At 43.2% G+C, this 12576-nt stretch overlaps 1 protein-coding gene across 8 annotated transcripts in view; it reads right to left on the bottom strand.

The window, feature by feature from the left end:
- LOC144947618 (transcription factor RFX3-like) overlaps positions 1 to 12576 on the bottom strand; it is a 53887-nt gene that overhangs the window by 26975 nt on the left and 14336 nt on the right. For 3 of the 8 annotated variants that reach the window (XM_078876831.1, XM_078876825.1, XM_078876826.1), the window contains exons 4-10: positions 10681 to 10752; positions 8446 to 8522; positions 6730 to 6844; positions 5472 to 5675; positions 4171 to 4245; positions 1834 to 2015; positions 1209 to 1328 (exon numbers count right to left, since the gene is read on the bottom strand). In XM_078876831.1, coding sequence (XP_078732957.1) covers positions 1209 to 1328; positions 1834 to 2015; positions 4171 to 4245; positions 5472 to 5675; positions 6730 to 6844; positions 8446 to 8522; positions 10681 to 10752 — 845 coding nt within the window. The remainder of the gene's footprint in view (positions 1 to 1208; positions 1329 to 1833; positions 2016 to 4170; positions 4246 to 5471; positions 5676 to 6729; positions 6845 to 8445; positions 8523 to 10680; positions 10753 to 12576) is intronic. The other 5 variants (XM_078876827.1, XM_078876829.1, XM_078876828.1 and 2 more) reach the window with 5 other exon arrangements.

The following is a 12576-nucleotide window of genomic DNA, read 5'->3' as shown; positions in this document are numbered from 1 at the left end:
TGAGAACAAAAACAAGGGCTGGATGGCTAAGATGACGAAAGATGAATGGTGTGGTGTGCGATAAGAGGGTCCCAGTTTAGTTCAAGGGAAAAGTTTACAAGACGGTGGTGAGGCCGGTGCTGTTGTATGGGGCCGAGTGCTGGGGCACAAGGAGGGAGGACCACACCATGTCAGTCACAGAGATGAGGATATTGCGGTGGATGGCAGGTTTAATAAGGAAAGATAGGGTGAGCAAAAAATAAGTGAGAGGAACACTCAAGGTGGTAGAAATCACAGAGAAGATGAGAGAGAAAAGGTTGTGGGTGTGTTTCGGTCATGTGGAGAGACAGCAGGAAAATTATGTGGGTCAGAAGTGGAAGGAAAGAGATCAATAGGAAGGCAGAAAAGAGGTGGGGCGATGTGGACATGGTCCGAGGAGCAGAAAGTGAGATGGCACAGGACAGGGCAGTGTGAAGAAGGTTGGCAAGGTCAGCGGACCCCACATGACTGGGACAAACGTGTGGAAGAAGAAGATACTCCCACAAGATTTTTTTTATAAAACAAACGTTTAACTCTTGACTTAAAGCTTTCGTGACTGCAAGAATTCATATTATTTTATTATTTTTCTATCTACGTGGCTTTACCGAAAGAACCAAAAAATAGAAATGCTTAACTGTTCACACCTGTTAAATTTGTTTTTAGATCAGGGAATTGCAACCCACATAATATGTAGAGGACCTTGAGTCAAGTGCTGGATCTTAATTGTGCCTCACAGCCCATCCCTTGTCAACTCGGTACGGGCCCTGTGTGAACTACTTGAGTTGGATTTTTTACCAAGTCCCATGGAACCGGTGGAGACCATTCTGGCGAGTTCTGCTACTGGGCACACTATGGGCAGTCCTGGTTAGCCGGTGCCATGTGAGCTGTATGGACCTGTATTGATACCTGCAGCCAGTTATATGTGAGCTCCGTGGAACCTGTGTGAGACTTGTCCTTGTTAGTCCCACATGACTGTCAGTGGAACTTATAAGTGGGTTGCAGTTGTAATAGTGGGTTGCAGTTGGGATAGTTCCATACAATCTTTCGTGGACCTTTTAGTGCATCTTACAGTGGACCCTGGGCCCTGTGCTTGGAATGTATTGGATCATATTCCCCATTCCATGTGAGCAGTATAGGTCCCTGCTTGCGCTGTGGCCGTGGTTGCAGGTGGGTGTGAGTATGGTCCGCACCGCTGCTTCTGGATGAGCGGCTGCTGCCTCAGGGCCGCGTGCTGGTGGTCATCTTGCATGCGGTTGAGCGGGGATGATGCCTTGATGCGGATGCCATAGTAGTGGTACTTCGAGTTACCTCTGCCAACGCGCACACAGTGGTAAGTGAGATCAGCGCACTCCAGAGATGCTACTTTCACAAAAACAGCAAGCCAAAACAGAAATCACTTCTTAAAATGAATCACAACCCTAACTTGTGATTCATTTCAAGAAGTGATTTCTACATGTGAAATGATGCATCGATTCGTATATTATTATGCTCAGAATACATGTAGCACATTGTGGGTACAAGAATCTATTAATTTCAATTCGTATGGAGGGTGCATGTAATCGGTTCGCATAAACCTTACACAGTCACGAGTGGCGCTACATTCACCACAATACCAAGAGAAAAAAATACAATCATTGATTCCAACCACAAGTCCAAATTACAACAATTTACTAAATTGCAATTGGTGCAAATCATTACATGCCCAGTCATTACAGAGTACGTATCTGACAAGCGACAACATGCGTGTACGTTTCTCCCCCCCCAACACTGCCTGCTGCTGCCCATTCCCCCGACCATCCTGCGACGGCGCCAGACCTGGTGCCGAGGCGCCGCGTGCGGAGGCCGAGGAACACGGAGCGGATGAGCTTGCCAAAGGACGCTGCGTTCACGGGGTCCAGCTTCTGTTCCTGGCAGTGACGCAGGTAGTGGTTGTAGAGGGTGCAGCGCGGAAGGCTCACCCCCTCCGCCGTCTCGTAGTTGTCGATCAGCCACTGCACCTGTGGCCGACGGTGCCGGTGCGCGTGGAAGAGGGGGGGGAGGCGGGGAGCACACACACAAGGATGCGTCATTACGAGGAACAGCGGACGAGCACTTGTCATGTGACAGGCTTACGCATGTTTTCTTTTTTGCATTCGTAAAAACAAATTACATATCCAAGTTGGCAAAACTGAAGAAACCTTTACCAGTTGTATTTTTTCCCATAAGGTTTATTATAATCATTCATTGTGTATGAAAATGTTTCTTATAGTGTCTTTATTCTGTGTTACTTTGTATATACTTTTGGAATTTTCCCCTTTGTTGAACTCGTACCCAGGCCTCCCTTGAAAGACAAGACTTCGGATTTCAATGGGCTCTTACCTGGTGATAAATAAACGTCTACGACTACTACTTCACTGCAAGTGGCATGACACAAGGCGGCTACAATTCGCTTGTGTTTGAGAACGAAGGCACTCGCACATTTTGGTGCAGCCTCTTGCGACACAGCCAATATTAGCCTCGTCTACTGCTCTATCTAGGTAAACTACAATAAATTTCGATTTAAAGCTTTCGTGACTGTAGGGATTCATCTTGGTTCTTTCGGTAAAGTCACATAGAAGGGAAATAATAAAATAATAAAAATTTAACATAATAAAATAATTCTCATGACGTTTCGGCCACAAGACGACTGCTTGCGTTGTGGCCGAAACGTCGTGAAAACTACAATAGTGGGAACAAACGTTGAAAAAACTTTGACGAAGACAGACTGTGACAGCAGCAATGGCTCTTGTGGCACATGGAATCCATGCCAGCACCATATCAGCATATTATTGGTAGTGTTTCCCTCCCACCCACCTTGATTGTTATTTACAAATCCCATTAATATTCTGGGGCCATTTAACCCTGCCTCATTTGGAGATAACCATGAATGCGATAGCTCATCACGGGGAATATTTTAACATGATACTGCCACCCAACACACGATTTTACTTCAACTATCTGTTGGCTCCACTCACTGTACGTGTTGGTTTTATGACTGTAATTTATTGTGATTACTTTAGGCTACTAGAGCCATTCAAATGGGATTTCCTGTGCATTCTTGAAATATCCCCAGATGGTTGTGTGCCTTGAAAAGCATGGGCAAACACACTTGGGGATCTGGGTTCTGACACCAATGACCGGTCAACGTATAAAAAGAAGGACAGGCCACAAATACTTTACCATCATTATTAAAACACTTCCTCATCCTTCTGCCTCATAAATGAACGATAGATTGTCGCAAGCTAACATGCCGAGCGAAAGCACCATTGACGACAGTGCTTTCAGTTTAAAGTATTTGCAGTTTGTGCTTCTGCACTGCAGCCAACGCAACCCCTGTATTTCATCTTGAAATTGTACTTAATTAATCAGGCTGTATTCACGTTTGAACTGTTGCTGATGTCGCACAAATAAAATTGTACGACATGAGCATCACCGAATCACTGATTATGTTTTCTATTTTCAGTCATTTGTGAATGCAATGTCACGTGTGCAAGTAAGGTCAATGAGGTGTAACAAACAGGCAAAACAGCATAAGAGAAACTCCATTTCTAGTTGAATGTGATAAGAATTGGGCCTAGCCGGCAGAGGACTGTGGAGCAGTTTTACTCACACCTGTTATCCCACTACCGTTTAAAACACAGCATTTTCTGTCCTATTTCACGTTGCATTTTAGTCTGTTACACCACCGCTACACAATCGCTTACGTACTGCCACTAAAATGGCAAGATGGGTAGGGATTTAGCACTCGACATAAGACATTAACATATCGTTGATCTCAGTACACCGCCATCCACAGCCACTAAGCTGCCAATTTCTGCCAATTTCTGCCAATGGCCACCTCTCCTGGCTTATACACGGTATTAACACTGGCTTTGCACGGGGGATCATGACCAGATTGCAAAGGGCGAGATGGCGGTGAATATATGGGCACCACCAAGTTAAAAAAACAGCAAAACCTCCAACAGATTTTGAGACTGCACGATGCCATGTTTGCGAAAAAAGCCATTTCAATCCAAAGCAGAGATACTAGTGTAAAGTGGCATGCAAAAAAAATCGGCAAAACCAAAAAAGGACAGGAGTGCAGAAAGGCTCAGAGCAAAAAGAGAAGGGGTTAGAGAGAAAGTGGACACTTACATGGTGGTTTAGCAGAGAACTTTGCTGATTCGGGAAACCCTCAGAGCTTTGCAGGGTCTCAAACGTCAACTCAATCTGATGGCGAGATGGCACACAGGCAGCTCAGAAAGCCAGGGACAAGGGCTGTGGGCCTACGTGCTTTGTCAGCAAAGAGACCAATTAATTGAGCAAAATAATCGCTGCCTGGAAACTCAAAAGATAAAAATAAAAGAAAAAATAAGAGGCAATAGAATCGCAAGTGCTTAAGAGGCTCACCACAGTTTTGCTGAATACAGTATTTATAAGCAAGCAGCAGGCAAATATTGTATTAAATGCGTAATTCACAAATTTTATTTTCATGAGTGTGCGAAGACTTTCAACATTATGACTTTTTAAAATTCACATTTACTGATTAAGTCACAGCTGCACATACACCATACACACTCAGGAAAATAATAAGTGAGTGAAACGTGTTAAACAACCACCAGCAGGCACGAGTTAAGTGGACTTCTGCCAATATTCATAATGATAAATTACTTTACAAGAACATTAATTCGACTTTATGTAATATTTGCTATAAAATGCAAAAATAAAACAACGAAAAGCGATTCAGAGGGCAAGCGTCGGTTAAAGGTGGTCGTGTGCAACAGGCTTCAACGAAAAATGTATGCGACACTCGCCAGTAACAGGATCAAGAGGCAAAAGACACAGAAACACCAAAATAATCATTTAAGAATTATCAAAGACACTGGGCACAAGGGGACTGTCCTCGGAGCTATTTCATATGCCTTTCTGTACAAGTTTTTGACATGCTTAATTACCGACTGACTTTCTTACAGATCAGCCAGGTGGTGCAGTGCCATACATGATTGTGTTGAACTCATAAAGCCATACAATGAAAATAGTAGTGGGGGGGGGGTCAACTCAGCCACTTGAGTCAATAAAGTAAAAGTAACGCAACATTGCGGGATGCCAACAGTGGTCGTTTTACAGAGGGTGGCACCTGTCATGCCGATGTGAAACTTCCGCCAATGGTTGGCTCAAGGCCGACAATAGACTAGTACTGCCATGTTTTGTTTGAGCAGGGGAAACACTCTAGCATTTATTTTTTTAACTACAGTGAAGGCTAAAAAAAGACCATGATATTGTATTGAACAAACTTTGCACAGCAGGTGAACTATTCATACACACCAGCTTGGCAGAACCAGTGCCTCTTGTTACCCCAAAAGCCATGAGTAAATCTGCTCACTCGACTTTGGCGCTTCTGCGTGATTTTTCCTGACCCCTCCGTCGCGAGCGGGAACGTCCCATCAAACTCTCACCGTGGCAGGTGAGGCGCGAGTGGCTTGGCTCAGCGACTGCCCCGAGCCGTCCATCGTCTGGATGAGGTACGCACCCCCGGCCTCGGTGAGCACCTGCCCACCGCCGACCCCCATTGCTCCCATCTCACTGCCGCCACCACTGCCGCCTGTGCTCATGAGGCCATGCGACGAGACCACGGTACCCAGCTGCGTCGTGACACGGCCCTGGGGGGCAGGGGCGAAATGAGTCACTCTTCCCACGGCACACAAATACACGTATAGCCCTTGCGAGTTGTGTATATATATAATAGTTAATACTTACGCCTATAATACAACACATGCATCACGAGTGTAATAATTGTCTACACTCAATGGATCTAGAATCATTACATGCCTTGTGAATTGGAACATTACCATGCACTGGCAAGATTAGGTTGTGGTTAGAACCTGCCAGTTGTACAAAAGTCACAAGATCAAATTTCGGTTGAAGGTGGACTCAACCCAATATCACCATCATAATCATCCCTTCAGCGTCACCGATATGACTATCATAATTTTGTGGGATGCCAACAGTGGTTGTATTATGGACAGTGTGGTCCTACCATAGGAATGCAGAATGTCCACCACTGGCTCAGGGCAGCTAAGAGAGATGAGCTCTCTAAGATGCTCTTTTGAGCAGGGAGACAATGTGGCTATACAATTACCCTTTGATGAAAAGGTTTTTTTACATGCCAACCTTGCAAGAGGTGCACATTAAAACATTTTACTAAGTACTAACAGAGAGCAAGTCAATACACAATTATGTAATTATGGTAATTTAATATGTTTGGTTCACATTGCATTGTACACAATTGAAAACAACCACAGCACATTTTAAACACTAAAAATAAACATGGCTCATGTTAGGGACAAAACTGATGTTCAAGTGAATCTAAAGTTGATTTTACAATGTAGACTTGTGCAGTAAAGATATATTAAAGAAAAACCCTTGAAGAACATTGCAAATAAGATGACTCCATACCACTGAACTTGTCACGACTGCAGAAAGTATTTTCACCGTCTAATCCTGAACTTATCATTTCTATACCAGTCACTTTCACCACTGATCAGTGCTATAAACAGAGATGAACAACAATAATACCCCATGCTCATAATGAGTGGGAAGACACTTCACAAGATTGGAGAACCGTTGTATAAAACAGCTTGATCGTGTCGTGATGCAACTTCCCAATAATAAAGGCAGCAGCAGCTGCTGCATGTTCGCTGCACACATTGGTACCTGTGAGTCGTAGTAGACAGGGCCTTCTCCCTGCCCGTACAGCTGGGCCTCACTGTAAGGGTAGGATGCTGCTCGCCTGCTCGCCCACAAGCAAAGCAAATCGCCTTTACTGTCCCTGCAAACCAAACATCTAACAATTAATTTCCTTTTTTTTGTGTTTTTCCTTCCCTCCCCCATCCCCCTCCCAAATCTTATCCCGATTGTACCATCGTTGTCAAGGCATGAGTCCAAGTCTGCATTTGGATCTCTTATAGAGTAGAACAGCCCTTTGAGTTTGATGACACGTGGAAAACAATATAATTGAGCTACCTCTGCAATGTTAAAAAAAAAACTTCTCAAGGGTTCATTCAGGAGGGACCAACACATTCGTAACTACTTTTCCCAAGAGTAATGCATGACAGTAAAACCAATATTTTAAATTCTCAGAGCTGGCAACCAGATTAGGTGAAAACGCAAACTTAATGAGAGTTTTTTTGTGTACTGTCAATGATGACTGGGCTGAGCCCATTATCTCTCTTCTCTTGAAAAACCCGCTTTGCATAGTTAAATAAAATCACTATTGTGGCTGCCTGGGTTCAAACCCAAGATTTGAGTGGTGCGAGCTCAGCGCTCTGATCTCTAAGCCATCCGGCCACCACTTACATCCAAAACATTTAAAACACAGCTCCTGTAACCTCCATTATCCCGAATGTCAGGGGGCCCATGTGTGAATAGTTGGAATAGCATCACTTTTTCTAAATAGTTGTAGGTTTGCTGTGCAATGTTGTATGCACAAATGCTTACACACATCAAGCCTAGAAAAGTGATAAAAGTGCAACACTAACTTTATGCGTACTTTACATTGTATAAAACAACAAAGTTATTTGAATATACAAACGGCACAAAACTATACTAATTTATTTAAAATACTTTATATCGTAATATTTATATACAAATATGTATACCACCGCCAAGTGAACAAAAATGTGAAGTCAGATTTGTGAATAGTCAATATATGATAGGAATGTTATGTATTGCTTTTCAACCAACAAATGTACATTTGAAGTGGTTGAACATATCACCAAAACTTTTAAAAACAAGATTCATTTACTGTAACCTTCATTACAATATCACAACATTCAATCAATAGGTTTGAGCATCCTTCCTGCTACTTTTAAGCAAGGAATGTAGCATCGTGATGACCACTTGCAGTGCAAGTACACGGAACACATTCCTGCATCACTCGTCATTAAAACAAGATAAATAAATCACTTCTAAAAATCCTATTTACACCATAATGGAAACATAAGCTGCCAAGTGTGCAAAGCATCATGCCAGGGAATAAATAAAATCAGACACACCGAAATAACAAGAGCAAGTTGGCTTGGGCATAACACACCAAGAAGGAATGGTGGCCGATAACCAAAACTAGTGATGGAATGGCCCACGAGGATAACCAACGTGGAGATGGAGTGAAGGAATTAGTTCCTGTGCAGATTGAGATTAATAGGCCAAACACAGACCCATAAAGAAACAGCATGGGCGAGGTATTCATCCAGCAGGAGACAGACAATGGCTGATCATGATAGAAGATGATGATTGAATTCCTACTGACGTTGCAATTATGTTTGAACACAAAAATGTTCTGGCTACCATTAGACTCTGTCTGTAGAGTATGTGTGTGTGTGTGCAGGTGTAGCCCACAGGCACTGGGGTCCACTGGACAAGAGCACTCACACGGCTCCATTGGTGTACACCGGGTCACTGCCGTCCACGTACTGCACATGGCTGGGGTACACATGCTGCACCTGCACCTGCGACATTGCACACCGTGCGCAACACACACACACACGCGCACACGAGAACAAGCTCTCAATAAGGTCCTTTAACGTTTGGAAAAAATACCCTCCTGCTTCTGGCAGTATTTTCCGAGCACAGCGTAGCATGCGGCACCGCAGGAGCGTCTGTGGAACACGCGGGCACACCAGCAGTGCAGCAGTGGGGCACCTGAACCAGTTCTTCACAGAGAACATTTTTTTGCGTGCAGTGGCATCGATTTCAAAACACAAGACACAACCCAACATCTCTATCATAGTTTTAAGCTTAATCTCCATATATATAAAAGGCAAAGTTGTGAATATATGTGTCTGTTCAAAATGTTTAGCGTACTTCCCGACATGCAACAAACTGGAAATTTGCCATGTGGCTACTTTCCAGACTGTACACCATGCAAAAATTATAAAAATACACTTGTGTGTTTTTGGGGGGGTGGGAGCTCAATAATGCATATATTTTTTGAACAGCAAGTGAGCTGTGACGTCAAATCTGTCACGTGACCCGCGCATGTGGAAGCGTAACGCATTGTAGTGTAGTGGTTAGCGCGCTGCGCTACGAACCCGGCGACCCGAGTTCGATTCCCGCTCACGGCCACCACCGGTGACGATTATTTTAACCGGTCCTGGGCCTCCCCTAGGTCGACTCAGCCTCAAACGAGTAACTGCTGTGGTGTGTGAACATCGCCACTGGGGAGACAAAGGCGGCCGGGAGTGGTGGATCCAAGTCCCGGGCGAATACGGGTAGAACAGCTAGTTTTATATATTTACAAGGCACTCGAGCTACATCATCACCCCAACGCACATTCTGTGCAAACCAGGGTAGCTCACCAGCCAAAGAGTTGTGGATGCCTGGCCTGTAACAGCAGCAGTAACATTGCCACCGACCTGCTGTGTGCCCCATGCAAGTTTAGATGACTCCACTATTAAAAACGGACATCCTCCACTCAGATAACAGCAAACGCACAATATAAACTTTTCCTTAGGTCAAAGGGGGGTTTGTACAGCCCGTGCAACTCATCCGCTTTGAATGCACTGTCCGTCTGCCGAGGCTGCAGTGGTTTATCATAACCACTTGCCAGAACAATTTTTTTTTCTTTCCATTTTGCTTTAAAACGTGACCACCGACTTAAGTGAATGTGTGCCAGGAAAAGTCAACAAAGCTGAATTAAAATCGACGAAACAGGAAGCGCAGCAGATGATGTGGCGTTTTAGACTGGAAATGTTGGTCTTGCTTTTAATGAGCATACCGTACCTTCTACTCGACGCACTGTTTATTTATTTGCACGTTTCCTGTGCTTTTTCGGCCACTCGAGTGAATTCGAGTCACTTGTAAAACACGTGCGGATCACTAACACTCGGACCGGAATAACTGCAAGTTTCCTCCGCAGAGCAAGAGGCTGGAAAACTACAACATTCACGGGCAATGAGGCCAAAAATTTGTTTTCAAATAACAAACATTGTTGGTGAGGAAAAACTCATGAACAACATACAAAGTTATAAAAACTAAACAAATTGTGCCTTGCGGTTTTAAGCGTTACACAAAGGCGGCTTTGCAGTTAGTTTTTTTGATAAAACAAGAAAATCATTAATCATCTCTCGCCAAGGTTTACTCTAAAGGTGACAAGAACTATTGGTGGAATTGGAATTTGCAGCAGCTGTTCCTGAACACCAGGCTTCATGGCCCCAGGATTAAGACTTCCAACTCCGCCTACCATCTCCACCCTTTGTTAACTCACGAGTGGGGATCTCTTCCTTACCAAGGGCCAAATACGACTTTCAAATACCTTTGGCGGGCCACACATTAACACACACATTATCCAAAAATATAAATAATTAGGGCTCACTGTTTTTCTAAAAAGTGTTTCCACGTTTAAAATATTCACATCCAGTACCCAGTTAGTGCAGCTAAGATGCTTGTCCGAGTACTGACTGCACTAACTTTTTAAAACTGTTCTATTTGAATTGTATTACAATTCACAAAAAACAGAATATTTCTAGACTTGTTTAGAAAAATTACTAGCCCTTTAGTTAATAAATTTGGCTCTTTACCACAGAAATTATGAGGAACCTGCCTTCTGTAAACACGAGTCAAGGTATACTGGGGTGGGGGGGGGCTTGCGTGTGGGCGCCAATGTACCTGCTGCGGGACCTGCACCCTCTGGGGCTGCGTAGACTTCTGGGGAGGTGTGGACGTCTGCACCACCAGCCTCTGCACATTACGTTCAGATAACGACACGCGTTAGGCATGCTTTTGTGCGATTCGAAAAAAAGTCAGTGGTCTCCCCGCTCACGTGAGTGTGGAGTGGTGCTCCTGCTTAGAGCCCTGAGCCAAGTGGTGCAAAGTCCACATTTGTTAGGGCGTAAATGAGTCTATCCCAGAGGGGTATCGCTGTTACCTTCCCACAGCCGTATTCACTTAATCGACTGTACAGATGATGGGCTGAGTTTGTGTACTTGCGTGGCGATAAAACATTTTCTTTTTATATTGACACAATAAGCTTCGCATAATCACCATGAATGAATATGCCAGGCTAATAAAGGCCACCTTTGCCCTCAACTAAAAAACACAAAAGATAAACGTTAAATATTTACTTCATTTTGCTCAGTAGTGTTAGTAGTTATACAACAGAGAAGTCCCATTCTTGCGGTAAAAAAAAAACTCGGCGAGGAATTTTCCCGAACATCGGAAAGAGTCTTGAGATCCAGTGAGGCTTTCCTGGACAAATAATGAATCATCGTGATTTTAGGTCATTAGGAGAAACTCTCCCTTCACCACAGAATCGAGCAATATTTAACACTGGCTCAGGAACAAGACAAGTTAGTGCCACCCATTTGTGAGTTTGAACAAGGAGATACTTTGACTTGAAATTTTTGAATTGCAGTAACACCTGAAGGAATAGAGATGACGTCTTTAAACCAAAACAGAGATAGTGGGTGGCACAAAAGTTAGCTCCAAGAGATACACAAATTATATTCTCTGTTGTATTTCTATTTAAAAACAAATTACAATAGTTATTTATTTACATCAACGTTATTAACACTTAACAGGCATTTGTCACAATAGCAATAATAATGAAAAGGCTAAAGTAAATTTTCAAATTGCTTGCTTCGTTGTCGACGCACATTTCACAATTATCAGCCGCAGTGACAAGGTGCTCCTTTATAAGTTAAACTGTCCTGCAAAGTGACGCAAACTATGTATGTTGCACCTTAACACTATCTCGATAAACTAACTTTTAAACTATATAACATGCTGTTTAAATGCACAAACGAACGCGAGTGGCATTTTACTCATAAACATCCTGATCATTATTATTATGTATCAATCACAATTATTCAACAAAGGGTCTTCGTGCACAGTGATGTTCTTTAAAGCAGTGATGTAACATGTTTACTGCACTGAGTTTAATGCCACTGGGAGTTGTTAAAACGTGACAAGGCAAAAAGGAATAAAAGAGATCATATAAAAGACATGGATCACATTCAAATGAATAACGATCTTGGATTTTTTGACAGCGAGGTGTACAGTAATGATCAATGATGAAACCAACTCACTACCTACAACATTAACACTGCCTTTTACAATAAATATCTATTCTAGGCTGACATTTTAGACAACGAAGGGCCATTTTAAAAAACAATAGCCTATTCTATATTTTTCTCTTGTAAGGATGTGTTCATGGATTTTCTTTTATAAGGCACTGTGATGGATGGAGATGGTCTGGGGAGGCTTCATCCAGGAGAGGTTTGATCAAAGATGATGATGATGATGAAGGCATGTTAATATTGAAAGTGATTAATTCATTTGGTGCATATACATCACATGGCCATGAAGTATGATTAAACAACCTCCAGAACTGACACGGTGTGAATTGATATCTGAGCTGCAGGTACTATGACTGCAGGTTTCCCTTGCTTTATGTGGTCGACGCATTTCATAAGAAGGGTTCACAAAGAAAAACCGCACGAGACAAGCTGCCTGCCGAGTAGTGCATACAACGCTGTCCAACGTCCGACCGCATAGCTGCATGAG

This window comes from Lampetra fluviatilis, chromosome 46 (genome assembly GCF_964198595.1).
Source record: "Lampetra fluviatilis chromosome 46, kcLamFluv1.1, whole genome shotgun sequence".
NCBI lineage: Eukaryota > Metazoa > Chordata > Hyperoartia > Petromyzontiformes > Petromyzontidae > Lampetra > Lampetra fluviatilis.
The sequence above is the reverse complement of the archived record's forward strand: the minus strand, read 5'-3'. Positions and strand labels throughout refer to the sequence as shown.